General features: G+C 35.0%; 1 protein-coding gene across 1 annotated transcript in view; it reads right to left on the bottom strand.

Moving 5' to 3' along the window:
- The window catches only part of ALCAM (activated leukocyte cell adhesion molecule), a 247,927-nt gene that overhangs the window by 11,888 nt on the left and 209,613 nt on the right, over positions 1-26,426 (bottom strand). The window contains exons 4-14 of the mRNA XM_074214405.1: positions 25,841-25,905; positions 23,713-23,797; positions 23,126-23,308; positions 14,469-14,596; positions 13,444-13,576; positions 10,184-10,296; positions 7,667-7,802; positions 7,418-7,551; positions 2,852-2,984; positions 639-677; positions 203-320 (exon numbers count right to left, since the gene is read on the bottom strand). Coding sequence (XP_074070506.1) covers positions 203-320; positions 639-677; positions 2,852-2,984; positions 7,418-7,551; positions 7,667-7,802; positions 10,184-10,296; positions 13,444-13,576; positions 14,469-14,596; positions 23,126-23,308; positions 23,713-23,797; positions 25,841-25,905 — 1,267 coding nt within the window. The remainder of the gene's footprint in view (positions 1-202; positions 321-638; positions 678-2,851; positions 2,985-7,417; positions 7,552-7,666; positions 7,803-10,183; positions 10,297-13,443; positions 13,577-14,468; positions 14,597-23,125; positions 23,309-23,712; positions 23,798-25,840; positions 25,906-26,426) is intronic.

Here is a 26,426-nt window from a genome sequence, read left to right as displayed (position 1 = left end):
GACCAAATATCTAATTTTTGCAAAATGTGAACTGGAAAATCAGAAACAAAGTCCTTTCATTTCAGTATCAGCTTAATCATTACAATTTGGGAAAGAATTCTTCTTTAGTGTTTAAGGCTTACATGCAATTGAACAGAGGAAAATGAGCAAATTCTTCTTGCATTTTAAATAAGTGAGCACTAAATTTTTTTTAAGGTCTTACTTTGATTTCTTCATGTACAACCAGTAGACTATACCAGCCACAAGAGCCGCAAGGAGGAGGCCAACGACAATCCCCACTATTAACTTTGCTTGGTCATTCACTTTTTCTTTATTTTCATCTAAAACAAAAAATAAAAGTCCACACAATTATAGGTGGTATCCAAAAATTTGGATTGAAAGTAAATCTAAGCTACTATTTCTAGTTTAAAAAAAGCAAAACCAACAACAAAAAAAAGAAAAGGTGTACTATGAATACATGCAAACTTTACTTGTGTGATTTTTTAAGGAAACATTTTTAACATTCTTACTAGCTTGTCTTATCTACTAGTTTAATTCCAGTCAAAATTGTAGGTAGCTGTGGAAATTACTCATCCAATGAAACTCCACAAATTTTGTGCTGATAGCCAAGAAAGAGAAGTCTGTTGCATAGTACCTACCACTTATATCGTCTGCCTCATCTTGTTCTGGAATACTGACTGAAATGAAAAATGTTAATATGAAATTAAAAACAAAATTTGTTGATATATGAAAGTCACCTTTACCATTATAGTTTGATGTTATAATATTAAAGACAAAAGATCTATCCTACCACTAAAGTGGGAAAAATTTATACTTAATGAAGCCTAAAGTTCCCTACAAAGAAAATAATCTCATTTTTTTAAAAAAAAGGCTTCAAAATTCTATGATTCATGAGAAAATGCACAGCTGACAATATGTAGACTAACCATGAATACCTTGGTATTTTTTGTCCACTATCAACTAGTTAAGAACAATGGTTAGTTTTGTGACTAGGCAATTGCCATCTGAATGGCCATCTCAAAAACCCAGAAAACTTTTATGACCTAATGACTAAAGAGAAAGGGATATTCAAAAAAGAAGTTTAGGTTGCTAGATACAAGCTCCTCCAGATAGGTCAAGTAAATACTGAATTGAAGTTTTCCAATAATAGAATTCTTTTGTGTTTTAGATCTTCTCCTCACTACCTATGCATTCATGATATCATTCTTCTTCACTTCAGATCTGACCTCAACTATTATCCTCATTCATGTTCCTCTGCATTTAACTGACACCTAATAATAATTACCCTGTTCTATTGTGATCAAATCCAGAAATTGTGACCTGATAAAGAATAACAACTTTCAAAAGAAAAGTCACCAGATTCCTCACCCAGCATGATGTCATATAGAAAACTAATACTGTCTTGGTAATTCAGAAATCCTGGCTTCCAGTCCCTGCTCTTCAATTTATTAGCCATTAAATAGCAGCGTAAATCAGCTAGATGGTGCAGTAGATAGAGTGCCAGTCAGTAAGATTCATCTTCATGAGTTCAGATTTTGCCCCAGACACTATATGACTCTGGGCAAGTTATTTAACTTCCTTTGTACCTTAGTTTCTCATATATAAAATGAGCTGGAGAAGGAAATGGTAAACCGTCCCACTATCTTTGCCAAGAAAACTTTAAAAGGGGTCATGAAGAGTCAAGACTGAAAAATGTCTAAACACCAACACATTGGCAATGTACCTTGGGCAAGTAAGTTGTTTAAACCACTGTGGCCCTTAGTTTTCTTAGTATAAATTTGGGGGTCTAAAGTATCTTCCAACACTATAAGATTGAATATATCTGACTTTGGTCAAAACACTTAACCTTTAAATTAAATTAACTTTCCTCAGCCATAAAAATGATAATTCCTACACTGGCCACAACCAAAAGTACTTGTGAATCTCAAATGAAAAACACGATCAAAGAACGTTATAAAATATAATTTGAAAAAAAAGGTGGGATTGGGGGGCTCCAATCTTGCCCAATCCTTTTTTAAAGTGTAACAAAGATACAGTGATAAACTACATATTAAAAGATGGTTTATGATATCATGTTAATGGCAGGCTATTATAATCTGATGGAATTGAATATTTGACTTATGATAAGTTGGTTAAATTTTCATACTGGCCAAGTTTTCATCTCTCTTTGAGATAGTTTCATTTAAATATGAAAAATTTTAAAATATATCTATGTGTGATTGTTATATGTTATATCTGTTGGATACAATTACATATATATATATGACATAACAATATATATGTACACATATTTACTTGTATTCAACTGTGCCTATGTATTAGACATTAAGCTAAGAGTTCAAATCTTAACTTTGCTACCATTTTTCAATAGGAGTCAAAAACAATCTAACTTCTCTGTCTGGACAATAATGTTAAGAATATTTCTATGTAAAACTTTAACAGAAGATAATAAAATGAAAAAGAATGAAAATATATTTAGGCCTGACATAATTATAAGAATGTTTTAAAAGATAATTTCTTCTTTCACTTTTATTCTGAACACATATATGACATAAGTAAAAACAATGGAATTCACATTCATTGCAGCTGATGGAGGAAAAATCCCTGCATGGAATGTGAGTTCTGACCCATGCATCATGAAGTGACTTTGATTGTCAGACAAGACTTTTACTTGACAGACACAAGAAAGGAAGATTTTTATGAAAATGATAGTGGGTAGAAAATAATAAATGCATAAAACTTACCATGATGAGGAACAGGAAGATGGAATTGAAGACTTTAAACTAAAGAGGGTTAACCTCAGTTTTCCTTATATTTATTTATTTTTTAATGTCAGAAATGAAATACTCACTAGCAGAGACATTCAAGGAGTTTACTGTTCTCTCCAGTTGGTTTTCTGCTGTGCAAGTTAATGTAACATTCTCTTCAGGGGAAATGATAATTTTACTATAATACCTGCCATTGATATAAGGGGACTCCTCTGTCTGTAAAGAAAGAAGCAAAATCAATTTTGAAAGGGAAATTAGCTAAAGAAAATGAGATGAACAATAATTGACGTACTGAGATTGTGGCAAGGTAGTATTCTCTGGAAAATTGTGTCTCTGGGGGGGCAGGGAGAATTGTTAAATGCATTCCTTGGGGTCCTATTTATATGTCTAATTATTTTAATTAAGCTCCTAATTTTAAAATTGCATTCATCTCCCTATATTAGAAATAGAGGCTCAGTCAACAGTTCCGCACTAAGAGACAAAGAGGATCTAGGAGGAAAACATGATCCTGGGAGGAAGTAGACCTGAACTCTCTTCCAAACCTGGCCATCAGCTATCTATGTAACTTTGGAAAAATCACCTGCTCTTTTTTAACTCAAACCAAGAGGATGTTTCATAGTAAGAGTAATATTGTCTTAAGAATAACTTTGAGCAATTAAGTCATTTTGGCTATTTTGAATACCCAAATTAATACATATAGAGAAAGAACTGATAAAAGAAGCATGTAGAGAATGACTTTACAAATATTTATGTCTAATGATAGACATTTCCAGGGCAGTGGAAGAGAGGGAAGAAAAAGGGAGAAAAAGCAATTTATATGACAACCTATTTATAATTTTAGAAAGAACAGCAAATTGTACATAAAAGATTTAAGGTTTCATGTGCAATCATCTTTTTTTACTCTATTGTTATTGTAATACTTATTTTATTTCATACATCAAAAATAACTAAATATTAAAAATAGGATTGTATCTCTGAGTTCCTACCTTAAAAATTTTACATTTCATAATATGCTTTTTAATCTGTGGAGTGGTGAGCCTCTTATTAGCTGCTACTGAGTTATTGTTATAAATTCCTAAATAAATAAGGCCTCACACATGTCTGAATTGCTTTTCAAATTTATGTGTCTATGTTGTGATGAAAATTTAAAAAAAATCAAATTCTTAATGGATATATATCATTTTGTGTTTTCTCAATCAATGAATGTGAATGGTACAACTATTATGTGTGGTACAACTATTACATGTGTAGTCAAGGAAAATTTTTATTGTTAAAAAGTTGCCCACAAACTCCAAGTTTGAGAATTCTATATAGAGCTTCAATAAATTATTATTCCTAGCAAGCAACCCTCCTACCAAATTATTATTTTTCATTATACAATTTAAATAGAACTCTGCTTCATTAGTTTGTTAAGTGTTTTTCCCTACAAATGTTAGTGATAGTAATGAGTGATCCTTGGTTATGAAAAGTGCAAAATAATTACTCTAAGCAGTGTTATTTGTATTGGAAAAATAGCCTATTCTGACAAAGGTGGCAAGAATAAGTTGGTCTGGATATGGTACCATTGGACATTTATTCTGATTAGACTTAATCTTTTTTTGTAGTCAAAGAGAAAGTAGTTTTACTACATCAGTTTGCTTATTTAGTCTTGCTTCTCAAATTCTTACTAAATATACTATCAATACTGCACAATATTCACTTTTCAGTGGAAAGATCCCTGAGTTTCTGAACTAGAGGACCTAGACTCAAGGCCAATCTTTGATGCTTATTATTCAAGTGATCTTGGGCAATTCAGTTAGCTGCCCTGAGTCCCAGTTTTTTCTTACCTGTTAAAAATGAGGGATTGGAATTGGAAGTTCCTGGGGTCCCTTTACTACTAGTCCTATGCTCCTGGAGCAGTGTTGGATAGAGGATAAAGACCTGACCATAGAGTCAGAAATACTTAGATTTAGTTATTATTTCTGACACATACTGGCAAAATGATTCTGAGAAAATCAACTCTCATGTCCCAGGCACTCTCTAAGATGGTAAGTTTCATATCTGTATTGGTGGAAAGAGTTGCCTCACAAAGCATTCATATATCAATGAATTACAGGTCTGGACTAAAAACAAACAAAACCCCCCTAAAAACAATCTTTCTTGATAATTTAATGTGAGTATTCACCTGTAAATTTCTTATGGGAAGGAACCCTTCTTATTATGTATGAAAATATCTAGAAAAGTTTTGGGCATATAGCAATTGCTATAAAACAAAAAAAAAATTCATTGACCAATAGAAGGAGCACTAGCTGAGAGAGTTTAGAAGGATTCACATAAGTCTTTCACCACCATAGGGAACATAACCATAGTAAAAAAAAAATGACAAATTCATTTTTGTCTCAGAAGCAGAGTTTCATGGTTCTACATAATCTCTAATTTTCCATCATTCAATAGGACTTTCATACAACATTTTCTTTGAATTGCTGACTTTATTTTTCTTTGATTTCTTTACACTTTTTGAAGTTGATTCTTCTTTCATATTTGTTGATTCTATCGCTATCTTAAAGTCTTTCTTTTTCAATGTCATTTACATAAACTGGGATGGGAAAAGAGAAAAACAAAGCTGATCAATTTATTAAATAAAGTAAAAGATAAAAGGAAAAGGCAAAGCAACACAAATGAAAAAAAAGAGAATTAGTTAATTTCAATAATCATCCACATTGTTAGCAATTCAAGTTTTAAGGAGTGTGTATTTCTTAGGAATTAATGGAGAGGCAATATGTATAATGTATAAAGCATTAAACTTGAGAGTTAGGAAGATACAGCTGTGTTACTCAGGTCTCAGTTTCTTCTTATGTAAAAAAAGAGGGCATTAGAATCAAGATTCCAAGGATCCCATCTAGCTCTAAATCTTAGAGCTATAAGTAGGACTTCTCTCCCTTCCTTTGCATTCTTCTACGTTTAACTGTGACTACAGAGCAGGATAATCAGAATTAGCTTCCCTGAGAATGCTTCTCCTACTTACATGAAATCGCTGATAAGAGAGAACTATTCCAGCACACATACTACAAAAGCCTCAGGGAAGAAATACTGATTACACACTTCATCAGAAATATAGCCCTTGCATTCTACCCCTCTCTCCAATCTCTGACTGTTCTATTTGGGGGCATTATACACCCCTGGCAGTGTATATCCATATAACTACACACAATGCTCAATCACTGAAAAGGGAGAAAGACATAGAATTTAATGAAATATATGATCATCACCACTGCCTTTCACCCTGCCATGATATGTACCCTGACTTTTCTAGGAAATGGTATATAACTACCTAGGTACTAGAGATGCTAAAACAATTTTCATTTTAAAAAGAAACTGACAGTCTTTTATCTAATGTCTTATGATCAGCCTAAAGCAAAACAAGAAGTAACTCTGAAGTTATAAATAACTATATGGAATACCAATATCCCCAAAGAGATAGTACTTAGCCAGTACAAACGAAAGAACAGTTTATGTGGCATCTTCGTGAATTTTTAAAAATAAAGAAAAATAAGGAAAATCACTAAACCCATTTTCAATAGTTTGTCATGTTTCTATTTGAAAACTAACAGATTGATAATTTCATGGGGTTACAATTTTTAAACCTTCCATTGATAAGTCAGATTTTCACTCCATTTGATATTAAAATTGACATGAGGTAATGACCAGAGATCACATTATAAGAAAAAAGATATTTGTAACTCATGTATTCAAAGACCTAATGCTCTTTTAGGAGGCAATGCGGGGAAAAGGCCATGCAATCTAACTACCTTACTGTGCAACAGAAATTCCATCCCAAAACATCCCATGTCCAAAACAGCTTCAATATCTGAACCCAATTATGATTTAGCTATAGGCAACCATATATTAAAATGAACTAACTGTGCTATCTAGCACTGTGTTAGGAAACTTTTAAGATGGACTAACCTTTAATACAGTGCAAGGAAGCAAATTAATAGAAGTCACTATATTTGATTGTATAAATTTATGAAGCAGCAAAGTGATTCTGTCAATAGTTTAATCACTTAAATTTAAGGAAATTAGGACCACTGAATATTGTACTTTATATTTTTTTTCAAAAGAGATACTTAGAGACCCATAGTCATTGTAAATTTTCTTTTCCTCATGACTGGAAAAAATAAGTATAGGGAGGCTTCATCATATAGAGGGGACAGAGCTGGCCTCAAAACCAGGAAGACTGAATTTTAACTCCTACTTCTGAAAAATACTCTGTGAAAGTTGTTTACATTTTTTATCTGTTGTGTCCCAGACATATCTCTAAGACAACTTAGCAGTCAAGATGCATTGCTAGAAAAGTCACCAAGGAGCTCCCAATATTAAGAAAAATCACAAGTCAAATGCTTATCACCCTTATGTTTAAGAAAAAATCAATTTTAGAAGTTTTGAATTTCCTTTTCTTCAATAAATTTTAGAAGTTAATTGGAAAGTTTTTTTCTCACTGCCCAGAATATACATACATATATATATATATGTATATATATACATATATATATATATATATATATATATATATATAAAGTATATGTTGATACCAAACCAGCCCCATATCTGCAGCACCAAAATAAAACTTCACAAAGATTAAGGGAAACAATGAGAAGAAAAATACTTGCTTGGTTTATGACACTTCCACTGCCTGTAATTGTCCACTGGACAGCTGGTTTGGGAAAACCTTCCACGTGGCAGGTAATTGTTTTAGATAATCCGTTTGGATCCGTTTTCTTTGTCATTTTAATTTGAGGTTTTCCTAAAATATTTAAAAATTGTGGTGAATTGACTGTGATGAATGAAACAAACTGCAGAATTACAGTAGGTTTTTGAAAGAAAAAATAGAATGCATTTTAACTCCTTCCCTTTATTACCTTCCACAATTAGAGTCAGAGATTCTCTTTTCTTTAACCCTTCCACCTCTTGCAGATTAGTTTCACAGACATAGTTCCCAGCATCCTGATATTGTAGACTGGAAAATAATGGCCTGGATCGCAGTTTAGTGTTATCCTGATTAAGTGAAAAGTTAATTATTTTGGAAATTTCAATTACAACTGTAGGCATATTTACTCAAGAGTAATTAAGATCTAGACTATTTTTTGACAGTTAGTGATCAATTACACAATATATTCTATTCATGAAAATATAAGGATTTTCTCCATCTTTAGATTAAAAAACAATCACATAAAAACAAAATAATTATTTTCTCTTTTAAAACCATAAAATCGAGCTAGCATTTGTGTATATATATATATATATATATATATATATACACATATATATGTGGGTTTTCTCAAGGCAATGGGTTTAAGTGCCTTGCCCAAGGCCAAATTTGAACTCAGGTACTCTTGACTCCAGGGCCTGTACTCTATCTACTGTGCCACCTAGCTGCCCTGCTAACATTTATATTAATTCTTATGATGGGCCAGGCATTGTGCTAAGCAGGAGTTTGACAATAATTATCTCATTTGAACTTCAAATTCCTCGGAGAAGTGATATTATTCCTCTTGTTTTATAGATGAGGAAATTAGGGTAATTGAAGGATAAATTACTTATTCAGGCTCACACAGCTAGTGAGTGTCTGAGGCTGATTTTGAACTCAGGCCTTCCTGACTCCAGGTTCATGCTCTATCCACTGTGCTCTTTGAGATAACTTGAAGTATGTGGTTCTAAACTGAGGAATGGTACCATTTCCTCAAAGGGATGACTTTTGTATGTAGAAAAGCATAAATCTACTCTATCTACTTTTCCTTGCTAATATAAATGTTTTTCAAGATATCCAAACAAGACTACTAACATCATCATCATCATCATCATCATCATCATCATCATCATCATCATCATCATTATTATTATTATTATTATTATTATTATTATCACTGATGAATGCAATGAGACACTGGGGAGAAATATTTGAGAAAGTGTAAAAAATTATATTATGATCCAGAGGTAAACTGTATATATGTCACTAGAGTGACATCATGATATGATGGATAGAGAACTAACCTGTTGGAAGGAAGGTATGTGACTGGACAAATTGCTTAACCTCTTGGTACCCTTGTAAACACTGTAAGTCAATAATTTGCAGCATATTTGCTGACCAGTATTGGTAGAGGGAGTGTCCTCATGGGAATTTTCTATGTCAATAAAAAACACAAGTCTAGACTTTACGACTATAAATTCTTAACCTTGGATAATTGTACAAAAGGTAGCAACTGCAAATGGCAGCAGTAATCATGCTGTTGCCTTATTACTTAAGGGTTCTTTGTTCATCATAACTCTCCCCCTTTCTCCAGCCACTGACTGAGTGACATTGACAGCATTTAAAAACAGATAATTAGCCTGCCATAAAGTATTTAATTAATAATATTGACAGATTACACAATAGATAGTCAATGCTGAAATAGGCATAGTGACAGCATGTAAAAATGTACTGACAGGCTAGTTAGGCCAAAGACCTCCTATGGCTATTGGTCAGACTGACTGTGGGGTCCCCTAAACAGTTTAGTTAAATATGTATCACCTTGGAGACATTGTATGTAGAAAAATACCTTTTAAAAAGTACCTCTGGATTTAAATTATTTATAATTAGATTGGGTTTATATGTAGTTACATATATACATTCATATGTATCTAGTGAGTAGAATATGCTAGTTATTAATAACAGATATAATGTTCAACATATGAGGCTGGTCTCTGCCTACCACTTCTTCAAAAGTGTGCCCCAGTTACAGTGCTTTGTAATTGTAGTCAAGGGACCGTGTCACTGTGGAGGAAGCATACAAGACTGACTTGAAATGGCCAAAATGAAATGGAGGAGGAGGCAGCTAGGTGACAATGTGCATAGAGAACTGGCCCTGAAGTCATGAGGACTGAGTACAAATGTGGGCTCAGACATTTGATACTATCTGTGTGACTTTGGAGAGATCACTTAACTCCATTGCCTCACAAAAGCAACAACAACAAAAGAAATGGATGTTTTACTATAATTTTCAATGCTGGAGTCAAGGTCATTTATCTCCATTGTTGGCACAATTTCTCCAAACACCAAAGGAGTAACCACCAGTTCTACTTTACCATCTGTGGCACTAAAATATAGGAGTGATTGGACATGAGTATCAATTAGTGAATTTCGACAAGTACTTTGAAATATAGAGAGGAATTATTAATGGAGGTCTATTTATATTTATATATTTCACTTGTGTTCTAGTTATTTGTCCATCAAATTGATATTCATGCAGTATGTATTCCCAATTTTATTTAGAAATTAACATTTACAAAAGGATAAAGTATCACCTTCATTAGAGTCTTTCTATATAATCTTCTTACCTCTCTATGATTGCATGAAATAGGTAATATTTGCAAAGAAAGCTAGTAAAAATATAACTTACTTTCAACCAAACAACAGTTGCGTTCTTACTTGAAGTTATATTACATGATATAGGAAGAGCATCTCCAATCTGCTTAGTAACTTCTCCACTTGGATTAAGGGACAAATCCAAATCTGTGAAGCAAAAGAATTGTTTGAAATGCAAACTTTGGAAAATTAAAATATCTGAATACTGTTTTTGGAAGGGAGGAAGTGATACAAGAATAAACCCTACCAAGAGATTTGAAACCTAAATCACATTGATATGAGAATGAATTGAACTGTGATCTGATTACTCGTTCATCCAATAGTCAGTCTGGATTTTGAAATGGCTTAATGTAGAGGTTGCAATTGAATATCAATTAGATTTAATTTTTTCACCAGGGGAAAAAAGTCTTTGTTATTTCTGGAAGGAAATAAACAATATAAGGGGAAACATTACTGGAAAAGAAGGTAATATGTAAAATAAGAAAATCAAGTATCTTTATAGAATTATGATAAACTAAAAGAGCAGAAAATATTCTAGAACTACTTCACAAAGGTGCTACTAACACTTTATACCCATAAAGCATTGTTTATTAACTTTTTAATCTAGTTTAAAGATTAAATGATAGTTACATTTACTAATACTATCAGAAAATAACATTTTAAAGAATACAAGATACAAATATCTCTACATATATACACACATATATGTCTATCAAGCAAGTGAAAAAATTTTTAAAGCTTAATGTTTTAGGGGAATGGACTAAATGAAATATCCCTGCTCTCTCAATTATTATTTTCTAAAAAACGATTGCTCTATATCAGACATACAAAAAATTTTTTCCACAAACATTATTTGGTAGAAGTGGATTTGAGTGTCAAATTCAGTGCTAGGTGAAGTAGAATATTTTCTTATTTGGATGGTTGATTTAGGAAATGAGAATTGGGAGGGAATTATCCTAAAGGATGGTGATGAATATTAGTAATTAAAAAAAGGTAATTAGTATATGTGGGGGGGCAGGATAGAAAAAAAAGTTTCATATTCCCAGTTACTTATGGGGGGATTTATAAGATTTAGGGGAATACATTTATAGGCTGGGATTATTTTTGTACAGTCTGTTATTTAGATTTTTTGGTCTTACTTAGAAAAGAGAGCAGGTTTGTTTTCAGGAGAAAAAAAAAAAACTAACAAAAACTAAAACATGGTACCAGTATTTCTTTTAAGAGAATTAAAATGTTGATTTTCTCTGGCTTCTTTCTTAAAACTCAACTGCCACATTCCAGCCTTGCATTTCAAAACTAAAATGCATTTAACAAAAAAAGCCCACACAAACACCTGAAATCCAATTAAACTGTCACATTCTTCTCTTTATTCCTATTCCTATCACTGCTGATTATCAAGACACTTTGGTGACTTTATTATCAGCTTGTTCTTCCAGCTAGATCCTCAGTTAAGAGACAGTGTAGCTCTCATTTCTAGGGATTTTGTAGTCTCTATCAAAAGGAAGCAAGCCATAACATCCCCCAAGGCTAGGGATTCTTGACATAAGACCCTTAGAAGCAATTTACACATGACATCTTTCAAAGGCAGAGCTATCTACTGGCATCATTTCCCCAGTGTCACCAAAAAATGAGTAAGGCTTGCAAAGAAGCCTATTAAGAAAGCAGGGCAGTCTTGGATGAATGGTCCCATAAATGGCTAGTTTTATTCATATAGAAAAATATAGCAGCAAAGTCCTTATCTAGGGATGTCACTGCTGTTCCAACAATTAGTGCAAGCCATAGATTTACTCGTCAATACAAGATGAATACTAGATAGAACAAGGCAATTATTTTTTGAGATACATTTTATAAATAGTCTTCTTCTTTTCACTTGCTTTTTTTGGAATGTACGCCTGATTACAACACTATCATGGTATCCCAACATGTAGCACTAATTAGTAATTGATATGTTTGTCTGTTCAGTTATTTATCTTGTCAGCTATCTATTCTACTTCCCTTCTTGCATCTCTACCAGAAAAGCCTTTGAAGTAACCCCCAAAAATGAGATTTGAAAAGGATCTTTAGAGTCTCTTTCCCAGGAAAATCTGGAAGGTTACTGAAATCTCTCTTCTCTTTTGAAGCAGGGTGAAGCCTCAGGCTCAAGGTTTTAGACTGAATAACCCAGAAGGAAAGATCTCACTAGCACTCCAGGATATCCAAATCTCATTACAAGAATGGTCTTCATCTCCATCCAAGGAAGGAGGATGTGTGTGCTGGGTAGTCTTTGAATCTGAGTGTAAAAGGGCAACACTGCAAGTGGGCCCCCTGTCTCCATGAAACCCTTTCTCAGACTGCACTTGTTTTGCCAGTATCTCCACAGGATGAACTGCTCTGAATGGGAAAATCAATTTTTAGGAAGGTCAAGTCAAGTGTTTACTCTTGATGTGCCTCTGTGCATCTCTCCTTTTGCCTACCTGAGCTCACACAGTTTTAGTCTAAAGATTAAAAGCACAGGTTAAAAGAGAGTAAAACTGATACTGAAGTGGACTTTGATCCTGAGGATGATTCTGCTTTTAAGATATTCACTATCCACCCACCAAGATGGTTTCATTGGCCAATGAAATTATTGTAATGGCTCTGGATCTCATTCCCAAAGCCAAATTTATTTTAACTGAATTTGGTTATGATATTATGCCCCATAATTTTTTTCTCTATTAAATAAAGTCTTAAATAAAACTTCCATGAACCAGCTGCTGCTTCTATGAATTTCAGGAACATCCAGGCAGTTCTTCATAATATATAATAGTTAATTGTTACATTAATATCCATAAGAGTACCAGTTTCTGTTGCTATACACTCTAGGAATTTAGAATGATACTTAATTTTCAGCACAATTGAAAGCTACATTAATTAAATACATACATGTCAAAAACTTTGTAATATAAACACTGAACTAAAGTGGTGCTGATACTGATGAACTTAATTAAATCTAATGAAACCAACTTGCAACTGGCACCATAGATAAGAGTGCTAGGCCTGGAATCATGGATACCTGAGTTCAAATTTGTCCTCAGGAACTTACTAGCTTTTTGATCCCGCGCAAATTACTTAACTCTATTTGCCTCAGTTTCCTCATCTGTAAAATGAGATAGAGAAGAAAATGGCAAACAATTCCAGAATCTTTGCCAAAAAAAGTCAGACATGATAGGAATGTCTGAACAACAATGACAATTACAGTTTATTTGGAAAGGGCATAGTATTAGACAAAAAAATTGCTTTTGGAAACTAGGCATGAAAAAAACTAAGGTAACTTACAGTGTACTGTGATGGTTGTAGTAGCAATCATACTTTTTTCATCTGTTAGAGAACATTTGTAGTCTCCTGTCGCATTCCTTCTCACATCTGTCAGCACATAAGTATTCGAGCTTCTTATACCTTCTGGCTGTCCCTTTGGATAAAGGTAAAGCAGCCTATGATTACATTGGGTAGCAAAGATGAGGACAACCATATTTCCTAATGACTGCAATATAGTTCCTTCAGTTTTGAAAGGAAAAGGTTTGCTTCAATGAAAAATATAGAATTTATGGTTGGAATTTAAATGCAATTGTTTGGGCTTTTTATTTTAATGTTGCTAGTTTTTTTGAAGGGGAAGAAATAAAGACATTTTCTTATTTAAATTATTTTAAGAGTAAAAGAAATTAAATGGATTTTTCAAAACAATTATTATTAAATTATTCTAGATCCAAATATTTTCATTTCCTCTTGGTGCTTTTTGGGGGGGGAATGAGATGCTTTCAATTGCTCTTGAATAGGTATGTTTCCTGGCTGCACAATTCTTAAATAACATAGATAGTTCTGTCTGTTTTTTAGATGGAGAAACTGAGGTACAGTGAAAAGACAGGTCTTATAAATTTATATGAAAAATGACTAGAAAATTTAGGATCAGATTGCAGGAAAGCTCTTTCTCTGTTATAGCTTTTATTTTCCATTCAGTCTTCCTGATAAAATCAATTTGGCACCTTTTCTGAGAAATCAAACACCAATGGGTTTTTAACAGTGTCTCATCATTTTTCCCCCATTGGATTTGTAACTTTAGAAGAGTTTTTAAAATACCTTCTTCTGTAATTTAAATTTTATTAGTAATGGGGGAGGGGGAGGCTGGGAGAAAAGCCTCCCCTGTTTTATAGCTTTCCCATAGGTAAGAAATAATCTTCCATGGGGACTCTGTATGAACAACATCATACCCCCCTCTCTTATGTTATAAAATGTGAACATCAGACAAATGTCAAACAGGGGAAAATGATAGTTCTAAAGCTAAGTGGAAGGATTACAGCACTTACTGGAAGGTAAAACAAAAACTCCTCTGGAGGGGGGTTACCATTTCCTAAACATTTTAGAGTGATGTTGTCTCCTTCCTTAATAGCATTTTTGGGTGGCAAGACTTGAATTGTCACCTTCTCTGTGGGATCTGAAAAAATAATGGACACAAGTTAACAGTTTTTGAAGTACTCTATACATATAATGCAAATGACTAAATTATACACAATTTTCTCAAGAAGCAAGTAATGGTAATTGCTTAAATGTATCTTTTTATAGAAGGATTTAAGTTAATAGGTACTTTCCATACAGAGTACTAATCCTAGTTAGAACAAACTACAAAGGAACCTTGTTATATAAAAATCAATTTCTTCTTAGCAAAATGTCTTTAACTATAGTAGAAATGACCATAATTATTTTATATGTAAAAGACCAGTAGGAACAATCTCACTGTAGGATTTCATTATAATGAATTTAGCTGTATTCTAAGAAACTTACTATTTGGAAAGACTGAAGCAGCCATCAAAACAGCAAGTTCTATTAGACAATACTACACTCACATTACAGAATGGTATCCTACATTAAATACAAAGGAATATGAGCTAAATAGGACAGACAAAGCTTTTCGCTTGAAAAATATACTTGCTTTCAAAAAGATGAATCCCAAGATCTGAGGGAGACCCTTAACACAATCAGCTGAATTGTAAATTTAATATAATTCTGTCCTGTTCAATGAAGTCAAAATACAACTTTCATTCCACTTTGGTAATATTTCTAAAGGAAATAGGGCTAAGGGTAATTTTTAGTATTAGCTGCTGTTCACAAAGCAGAATTGTAGGGAAATTCATGTTCATATATAATGAACCACATCTCACAAACACAAAGTAGGAGAAAAAAAATCCTAGTCTTAGAAGTATATGAATTTACAAAATGAGTACCTTCCCAATTAGGGTCTACTTTTAAATTTCTAAGATGTTTTAAAATCACTACTTGGTTAAAAGAATACTGGATTTAGAAATGGTCTAAGGCAAATTTGATGGAATACTTTATCACCTTTACAACTGTTCTTTCATAAGTTATATGCAAGGAATTCCCCCAGATCATATACTTCAGCATACTTAATAAAGACAAAAGTAATCTCCCCAAGAAGGGTTCATATGATTAATGCTACAAGTGGGACTTGAGGGGCTAAGCTAAATTGCCCAGATACTACAAAGATATTTTTTCCCATGTCAAAGATACAAACAAAATTAACAGAGGGAGAGAGGGAAGTAATAGATTATTGTTTCTCCAATTTTTCTGCATATACCAGCACAAAGTGTGCAATATTTTTGCAAAATTTTGCAATTCTTCTCATTAGTCTGAAGCTTGCCTAGAATATTGTGGTATGATTACTCTTTTCTTCAGAGTATTTGTGGACACTGCAGATCACACACACACACACACACACAGATACACAATGCTTTGCAAACCTTATAGCAATATGTGAATCTTATCATTATCATCATCATCATCATCATCATCATCATCATCATCACCTACAGGTTTTTCAATAGAAAAGAAGAAAGATTAAGGGAAGGAAGGAAAGAAGAAAGAAGGAAGGGAGGCTAGAGGGAAGGAAATAGTTTTTTGCTCTTGAGGAGCTTGTATTTTAATGATGGAAGTCTTCAGTCAAAAGAAAACCAAAAAAAAAAAATAGAAAGGTTCTGGGGATGAAGTAGAGAGGAGATACAGTTTTGGGGTCTAGAGGATCTCAAGAACAGGGCTAGGATGGGAATGAAGCTAAAGTCTTTCCCTTGATTTGCAAATGATAATCTCCAGGCTGAGGATTGTGAAGTGTATTTTAAAATACATAAAATTTGTTTTTTATACTATTTCCTTATAAACCATTTCACAACACTTCTCAGTCCTTGACTCCCATTCCAGTGCTGTCTCATCACTGCCTAAGCTATGATATGGGAGCCTACCCTCTCAACCATATTTGCTATTTCAAATCATTTCCATTCATCTTCCTCTATCATCCCTTACCTTTCCTCTTCTCCTTTTAGTCACAGTCCTACTCTTCACTAGGAAACTAATAAACCATCCTGAGATAATGTGGGCAATATATTACCTCACTCCAAAGCAACAAATTGGTAGTTCAACAGGAGCGTTCTGGAGTGAATTCAACATGTCTAAAATGAATCTATCGGCTTTCTCAAAAATGATAATTACTTCTTGGCTCTTCTGATGCCATCAGTGCCAGTACTATTCTCCTACTCAAGTCACTAAATCTCCCTGAGATTCATTTTCCTCATCTGTAACATAAGGGCAAGAATACTGGTAGTAACATGCATGGTGGTAACACAATAGAGATGTTGTGAGAATTAAATGAGAAAATGTGCATAAAGATCTTTGAAAACCCTAAGCTATCATAGAGGGGAAATTCAGAAGATTTGATGGAAAGAAAGCTTTGGATTCAGGAAGGTGTAAGGTCAAACCCTGCAGCAGATATCTACTACCTATAGGACCTTGGGTAAATCACTTAACCCTTTAATTGCCCAAGAGAAATCTCTAATGATACAGAAAAGGTAAATATGTATTAGTAAAGGAAGTTGCTCTTTAAAAAAAATCTTTAAACTGATAAAATCACTGTTCTAGAAATAAAAATTAAAGTGTTTAATATTTCTGAGAATATCAGCATCTTCATTATATTTGACTCATAAAATCACAGACTCCCAAAGATGAAAGGGGTGTCAAGATCCACCTAGTCTAACATATCCATACAGAAATTTCTACAGCCATCTTAATAATTAACTCATTATCCAGGATCTAGAAGGACAAAACTTTAAGAGTACCTGGAAGGAGTCTGTCAATTGATGCTCCTGGTCCTTCCTAGTGTTAAAGGTCACCAGGAATAGGATATCTACCATCTGAAGAAAGAAGTAATTCCATTTTGGATAGCTTTTACTGTGTAGCAAGTCTACTGATCTTCTATTGATTTAACATCTGTCTCTCTTCCACTTCCATCCATCCCCCATCAAGCAAAACAATTGTAATCTCTCCACATAAGAATGTTTTAAATGCTCTGATACCAATCAAGAGTGCACAAGTCTTCTCCAGGCTCTACTTCCTTCAAAAAGTAGTTGTATGCATTTTTGTTGTATTGTCATATGATATATATTTATAATATGACTGCACCAGTCATAGTATAGTGACTGCACCATGTTGCTTTCTTCCAGACCTTTCCAGTTTTTCAATACTTAAATGCAATGCCTAGAACTGAAATTTTCTACTTATCTCCCCCATGTAGCTAGATTTATATATTTTTTTATTATGCCTTTAGGATTACATATTTAGAGCTAGAAGGGAATTTAGACATCATCTAATCCAATAGTTAAGAAAACAGAGGCCCAGGAAAAGATTCAAAGGCTTCCTCAAGGTCCCACAAGCAGAAAGTAGCATTGATGAGACAACTAAACACAATCCCCTAGTCTAGTCTTCATAAGTTTGATCCTACATTCTTGTTAGTCTCTCCTTCAATTCATTCTTTATACCATAACCAGATCAATTTCTCTATAATCCTTTTTTTCTGAATATTGCATTACCATATTATATATAGAGTCAAGTCCACACTTCATAGTATGACATTCATAGTGTGGGAAAATCTCCATGTTCTTGATATATCTTAATATATTCTTTTCCCAGCATTTGCTACTATACCTATCTCTACAACTTTCTTTTCCCTTCTCAATTTATAAATACCACTTTGACAACCTCTATCACTTTGCCCTCTCAGTGGTATCAGCAAAGGTAGTTATCATATAAACAACTTGGGAGAAAATTTTCTTGTGTTCTGCCATTAATTATAGGCAAATAAAATAAATTTACTTCAGAAGAGCAATACTGCTTTATAAATAAAAGGGTAAGATACAAATTTCTTGGCTCAGTGGTTTTCTATTTGGCTAGTTTAAGAACCATTTTAATGGAAACGTTTTTTTTTCCCTCTTGAAAAGCGCTAGGTTTTAAACTTTTCTTTTTTTTTTCTTTTTTTATGCTTGAAATTTCTTTATTTCTTTTTTTTCTATTTGACATTCTTTTAAATTTATTTTTTTATTCTCATTTTGTACAAATGTTTTTTTTACATTAATAAAATATTCTTGTTTACAAGTAAACAAAATACCCCTCCTCCTCCCCCATGAATATAGATAGACTTGTTTGGGTGAAAAAAGTAAAGAGGAGAGGAAAAAAATTAAAATAAAAAAATAATAATAGTAATAATTGTAGGTATGGCTAGGTGGTGCAATGGACGAAGCAACAGCCCTGGAGCCACGAGCACCCGAGCCCATATTCAGCCTCTTAAACCCAACAATCACCCAGCCGTGTGACATGCAAGCTACCGGATCCCCACTGCCCTGCAAAACACCCCCCCCAAAAAAGAAAGAAAAAAAAAGACCCAAAATAAAATAAAATAGTAATAATAGTAGGGGTGGCTGGGTGGCAGACAGAGCACTGGCCCTTGAGCCAGGAGCACCTGGATCCAAATCCGGCCCCAGACACCCAAAGGTCACCCCGTTATGTGGCCCCAGGAAGGCCATCCAGCCCTACTTGCCCTGTACCCTCCCCCAAATAATCATAACAAAAAATGTGCTTGAGTCTTTGTTCCAACACCAACAACTCTGTCATGGGTGGATCTCATTCTTTATGATAAGTCCATCACAAAAGTTATTTCCATATTTTTCCACCATTGCCATTGCTGATCGCGACTCCCTCCTTTCATATTTCTCCACTACCATGTACTATATTTTCTCTCTCCTTTCACTATGACTTTGCTGTAGGGTCACTGAGTGGCGCAGCAGACAGATCCCTGGTCCCAGGGCCAAGAAGCCCTCAGCCCCCATACCATCCCTTAGGCCCAGAATCCACCTGGCCCTATGGTCCTGGGCAGGCCTTCCATTCCCATCCCCTTGCAAGAAGTAAGAAAGAAAATGTGTTATATCTGGCCACTCTCCCCTCCATGGTCCATCCTCTCCTCCTTTATTCACATCCCCACCCCTTCCCCCTGCTCCCCCCTCCTTCTTACTCCAGATGTCTATACCCCATTGAGTATATTTGCTGTTTCCTCTCCTAGCCATCTCTGATGAGAGCGTTTCCCTCATTCCCCCTTGCCTCCCCCCTTCCATATCATTGCAATAGCTCATTGTATAAAAAAAATCTTATGTGAAATATCTTGGACTATTCCCCCTCTCCTTTTTCTTTCTCCCATTCCATTTACCTTTTTTTTCTATTGACTCCATTTTTACACCATATTTTATCTTCGAATTCAGCTTTCTCCTGTGCTTCAACTATAAAAGCTCTCTCTACCTGCTCTATTAACTGAGAAGGTTCATATGAGTATTATCAGTGTCATTTTTCTATGCAGGAAATACATGCAGTTCATCCTCTTTAAGTCCCTCATATTTCCCCCCTCTCCTCCAATGTCCATGCTTCACCTGAGTCCTGTATCTGAAGATCAAACCTTCTGTTCAGCTCTGGCCATTCCAAAAGGAACATTTGAAATTCCCCTGGTTTATTGAAAGTCCATCTTTTTCCCTGGAAGAGGACATTCAGCCTTGCTGGGTAGTTCATTCTTGGCTGCATTCTAAGCTCTTTTGCCTTCTGGTATATTGTATTCCAAGCCCTACGAGCTTCCAATGTAGCTGCTGCTAAGTCCTGTGTGATCCTGACTGCAGCTCCACGATCTTTGAACTATGTCCTTCTGGCTGCTTGTAATATTTTCTCTTTGACTTGGGAGTTCTGGAACTTGGCTATAATATTCCTAGGGGTTGGTTTTTTGGGATCTCTTTCTCGGGGGGATCGGTGGATTCTCTCCATTTCTATTTTGCCCTCTCCTTCTAGAATATCAGGGCAATTTTCCTGTAGTAATTCTTTGAAAATGATGTCAAGGCTCTTTTCCTGATCATGACTTTCAGGTATTCCAATAATTTTTAAATTATCTTTCCTAAGTCTGTTTTCCATATCAGTTGTTTTTTTCAATGAGATATTTCACATTTTCTTCTAATTTTTCATTTTTTTTTGTTTTGAAGTATTGATTCCTGATTTCTGTTAAATTCATCAATCTCCCTGAATTCTATTCTTTGTCTGAAGGATTTGTTCTCCTCAGAGAGTTTTCTTATCTCTTTGTCCATCTGGCCAATTTTGCTTTTTAAAGTATTCTTCTCCTCAATAACTTTTTGAACTGTTCTATCCATTTGACCTAAGCTGGTTTTTAGCATGCTATTTTCTTCAGCATTTTTTTGGATTTCCTTGACTAAGCTGCTGACTTCATTTTCATGTTTTTCCTGCATCTCTCTCCTTTCTTTTCCCAGTTTTTCTTCCAACTCCCTCATTTGATTTTCAAAGTCTTTTTTGAGCTCTTTAGATGCAGGAGCTTGTGCTTCCTCAGCTTCAGACTGAGTATTTTGGTCCTTCTTGGGCTCATTTTGCAAAATATTTCTCAATAGTCTTCTTTTTGTTTCTCTGCTTGCTCATTTTCCCAGCCTGGGCCTGGTTTGGGGTGTTTCTTGAGCTTTTGGGACACTCCCACAAGGGTCTCAGTGTGTGAGGTTCTGTCCTCCCTGCTGGTCTGTGAATGACCATAAGTGCCCCCCTCTGACACGGGGCTGATGTGGGGGGGGCTGCTGTTCTATGGGGGGGGGGGCCTAGACTGTGGTCAGGATCGGAATGTGGTCAGAGCCCCAGAGTCCTGTTTCAGGGGCAGAGGACAGAGCTAGGCAGTCTTTCTTCACTCCCCTCCCTCAGCTCAATGGGCTCATGCCCTGGGGGCTCCTGCTTACTGGCTCAGCCTGCTTCTGTTTCCTGGATTTGGGCTGGGGAAAGATGATGATGCTTGCTGTGTGCCCTGAGGGCTGGGCTCCATGTGCTTGCTCTGGCAGAGGTCCACCGCTGTTTCCCCACTTTGTGCCCGGTGCTCCTCGGGGTGCAGCTCAGGAGACTCCCCCGCTGCTGTGAGCTGAGACCCCCAGTGCCCTGGGGCTGCCTCCGGGAGGCTGAGGTTCTTTGGCTCTGGTGGGCCACCCTTCTGGCAGGCTGCCTCTCCGACCCTGGGGAGCAGAGCCTTTCTGCTCTTTTCCAGGTTACCTTGAGTAGGAGAACTGCCTCACTGGGTCCCTTTGTGGGTTCTGTCTCTCGAATGTTTAGTTAGAGTCCTTAGCTGATGAATTTTATCAGAGAGCTCCTAAGACTGGATCCCTTCTTGTCGCCATCTTGGCTCCGCCCCCCTTAAACTTTTCTTAGTGTAAACTTAAACCAGGTTCTATTTGTTTTATACACAGGAAACAATATGTAGGTAGACTTGGACATTTTCCTTGGCCCCACTGGCATTTTCACTATTTGTGAAGGGCAGATAGGAACTGGGCTGAGCATCACTCTTGACCTTATTATGCCAATTTTGGAATTTCAAGTAAATTTTCACTTTAGAAAACTTGCCATAATTCTTAGTTCAAAAAACCCCCACTAACATATCTTTTCCCCTGAATCTCTCTACTTCTAATATTGAATTGCATTGTAAACAATTAGAAAGCATGCAAAATTGACAGAAGATATAGTTACCTGCTTAATCAGGACAAGTCCTGTCTGGGTGCTTATCCTTTTGTAAAATTAAGGAGAACCAGATTCCATTCAAAGACTCATGGAATCAAAGAAGAGACTTTTGAGGTCATCTAGTGCATCCTATGCCTTAACCAATATTACTGCCATATCATACCTAACAAGCTATAATTCAACCTTTGCCTGTGAAGATTTCAGTGAGAAGAAACCTGTTACCCCCATTCAAGGCAGCTGATTCTGCTTGTGGCTAGCTCTTATTTAGGAAGGTTTTCTTTGCATCAAATCTAAATTTACACCACTCAATTTCCCTAAATTGCTTGTGGTTCTAGCCTCCTTTCCCAATCAATTAAACAAATATTTATTAAATACTTGTAGAAAATATTTATAGATTTTGGGAGTAAGACTAGATGCTCTCCAGGAACTTTTCTAGTTAGAATATTCTATGATTTAAATTGTTAGGTTAAGTTAAATAGAAAAAACAGAATGTAGAGAATTCTCAATGTGTCAGATATTATTTCATTTTAAGATAGTTGAGGTGGCACAGTGGATAGAGTGCCTGGCCTTGGAGGAGGATCTGAGTTCAAATCCGGGTTCTGATACTTAATAATTACCTAACTGTGTGACCTTGGGCAAGTCATTTAACCCCATTGCAAAAATAAAAAAAAATTGCTAGGCTCATAAATTATAACAGCAAATAGCAGAGCTAATATTGATTCTATATCTTCTGATTCAAATAGTTGCTTTCTTTAGAAAATAGGAAAACACCATATTTATTAACTGACATAGATAACATTATTTTGTAGATATACAAAAAATATTGGCAGCTAGGTGGAGCAATGGATAGTGTCAAGCCTGGAGTCAGTAGACTTATCTTTCTGAGTTCAAATCTGATCTCAGACACTGACTAGTTATGTGAACCTGGGCAAGTCAAGCAACCCTGTTTGCCTTGGGTTCCTTATTTGTAAAAATGAGCTGAAGGAGGAAATGACAAACTGTTTCAGTATCCTTGCCATGTAAAACTCAAATAGGGTCATGAAGAGTCAGATAAGACTTAAATGACAAACACAAAATTAAAAAAAAAATAGTTACTTACAGTAAATATCAAAAAATGCTTGATCAGAATGAATTATTTTTTGACCAGATGGACCATAATATGTTACAGAACAAGTGAATGGTATTTTGATATCATTTTTTGTTGTCTTATACATTAGAGATGAAGTTACTGTGGAAAGTTGAGTTGCAGGGTCTACTTGTCTTTGTAAAGTTGTGACCACACCTAAAAGACAAAAGAGATATTAATCTTAGAATTTTTTATTTGACTTCAAGATACTTAAACTTCACAAAACCTTTGAAAGATGACTTAGTCCTGCTATAGGGACTGAATAGGCAGGGAGACTGACATGTAGCAAGGTAGATATCTTTTCAGTATTACAGAGTAAAACAATAGTACAAGCAAAAATAGAATCCTACAGTCCTGTCTCCTACACACTTTAATTAACTATGAGAACATGTCACACATAGAAGTAATTTTTTTTTTACTTCTTTCTCTTTTCCAGCAGCACTAAATCAGCATTTGGGAAAAAATAATGGATACTTAAAGTGATAAGGTCCATTGTTATAGATCAAAATTTAGCAAACTATTTCAGTTAGATTGCATATCCAGTAAATACTCAGACTCACCTTCTGAAGGGTCCAAAGTTTTTCCATTCCTGTACCATGTAATGTTGACATCTGGATAACTGTCTTTAGAAACACATTCACCCAACTGCAAAACAGAAGGCAATATTAACAATTAAGTCTAACTGCTTTATTTAAACAAAATTTAGTGACCCAGAATGATTATTGTAAAAATGGAGATGGAGATGACCCATTCATTCTCATGTTATTTTTTTATTATATAAATATTTTGTTTTCCAATTATATACAATAGTAGTTTCTACCAATTATTTTTTGCAAGGTTTTGAATTTAAAATTTTTTCCCTCCCCCCAACAGAAGGCAATGTGATAGTCTTTGTATTTGTTTCCATGATATGCATAGATGAAAACCGAATATGATGTGAGGAAAAAACATATCCTTAAGGAAGAAAGATAATATTAGAGACATCAAATTATGTAATATATATGACTACTTTTTAAAAAATGAAGATAATAATCTTTGGTCTTCATTTAAACTCCACAGTTCTTTCTCTGCATACAGATGGTATCCTCCCTCACCAATCCTCTAAAATTGTCCCTGATTATTTCCCTGATGGAGTGAGCATGTGTATCAATGTTGATCATCACCCCATGTTGTTAAAGTGTATAAGGTTCTTCTGGTTCTGCTCATCTCACTCAGCATCAATTTATGCAAGTTTTCCAGTCTTTGAAATCCTATCCCTCCTGATTTCTAATAGAACAATATGTTCTATCACATACATGTTCCACAATTTGCTTAGCCATTCTCCAATTGATGGACATCCCCTCAATTTCCAATTCTTTGCCACCATAAACAGAACTTCTATGAATATTTTTGTACATATTTTTATTATTTTTCTTTTTTTTAGGTCTTTTTTTGCAAGGCAATGGGGTTAATATGGCTTGCCCAAGGCCACACAAGCTAGGGTAATTATTAAGTGTTTGAGGCGGTATTTGAACTCAGGCACTTCGGTGCTCTATCCACTGCACCACCTAGCCGCCCTTTGTATTTTTATCATTTTTGATGATCTCTTCAGGGTATAGACCCAGCAAGCAGTAGGATCTCTGGGTCAAAGGGTATGTATATTTTTATTACCCTTTGGGCATAATTCCAAATTGCTCTCTAGCAAGGTTGGATGAGTTCACAGCTCCACCAACAATGCATTAATATCCCAGATTTCCTACATCCCTTCCAATATTGATCATTGTTCTTTCTGGTCATGTTGGCCAATTGGAGAGGTATGATGTGATACCTCAAAGGTGCTTTCATTTGCATTTCTCTAATCAGTCCTTCCTGTTAATTACTAATGATCTTTTATCTAAGCACAATCATTCCACCTTCCCAGTCAAAAGAAGGGCTACTTATTGACCCTACTGCATTTTTATTAAAATTTGTTTTAGAAAAAAAACATGACATTCACTATTTGTAACATGGCATTTTTCAATAGAACTTAAGAATTTTTTATTTTTTTATTTTTGTAGTTTTTGCAAGGCAATGGGTTAAGTGACATGCCAAAGGTCACACAGCTAGGCAATTATTAGGTGTTTGAAGCTGGATTTGAACTCAGTTCCTCCTGACTCCCCGTCCGGTGCTCTATCCATTGCACAACCTAGCTGCCCCTGAGACTTTTTTTTCTTTCAACAAAGAAATGTTTATTATACAAGTGAGAAGCAAAGGAGTACAGTGTAACCAGTCATTTTGGAACCAAATGATCTACTCATACACATTATGTGGAAGTGACTATTTTGGCTCTCAAGGATATATATTTTCTTTTTGTTTTCTTTTTTTTATAAGGCTTTATTTATTTTGAGTTTCATGGTTTTCCTCGTAATCTTACTTCCCTCCCCCCCCGAAGGCAATTTGTCAGTCTTTACATTGTTTCCATGGTATACATTGATCCAAATGGAATGTTATGAGAGAGAAATCATATCCAAGGATATATTTTCGAACAGCAGACTATAAGCATTTTGCAAGAGAGATGAATTACCTTTCTCTCCTCTCCTGCACAGTCTTAAACTAATGGTCCCCTGTCTTTCTGAATGAACTAAATTTGGATTCTTATGTAGCTATGATCAGGTCCTTCAAACTAGATGAAATTAAGACTGTGAGTTAAGCAAGAAATGTGTGCCTTACCTTTTTCAGCTGTTCTGTTTCCAAGAATTGTGCTCTATTTTCAATTTCAGGTTTTGATGGTTGCTCTGAAATTAAAGGAAAAAAAAATAAAATCTATGTAGAAAAGACAGGACTTTGATTTTACATTTTCCCAAAACAGAAACAAGTGACCAACCAAAGAAAAGAATAAACACAAAGACTGAAATTTGGCAGACCAGTCTAGCTACATATGAGAAAAAAAAAATCCACCATACACCAAACCTTTGCATTATTTATTTTAAATGTTATTTTAAATACCTGGAGCTCTTTTGAATATGATCACTCTAATTAGAAAGCATTATTTTTCTTAGGGCTTCCTAGGCATTTTACCAATCCTACTGATGGTTTTAACATGAAGACTGCAGTCAAAGGACTAAATCGTGCCCTGGTGATTTGAAAGAGCCAGTATACCTCCAAATAGCTGCCTGTCCCACTTCCTACCATGAGCATCAGGCTCATTATAACATGATGAATTAGCATTATCACCATAGTAGTACAAATGCAAAAAAACTGAAGTGTGGTTATTGGGAACATCTCCTGTACTACATCCAAAATTGGCAAAGCACTG

Source organism: Macrotis lagotis, chromosome 1 (assembly GCF_037893015.1).
Source record: "Macrotis lagotis isolate mMagLag1 chromosome 1, bilby.v1.9.chrom.fasta, whole genome shotgun sequence".
In the NCBI taxonomy this organism is placed as follows: Eukaryota; Metazoa; Chordata; class Mammalia; order Peramelemorphia; family Peramelidae; genus Macrotis; species Macrotis lagotis.
The sequence above is the reverse complement of the archived record's forward strand: the minus strand, read 5'-3'. Positions and strand labels throughout refer to the sequence as shown.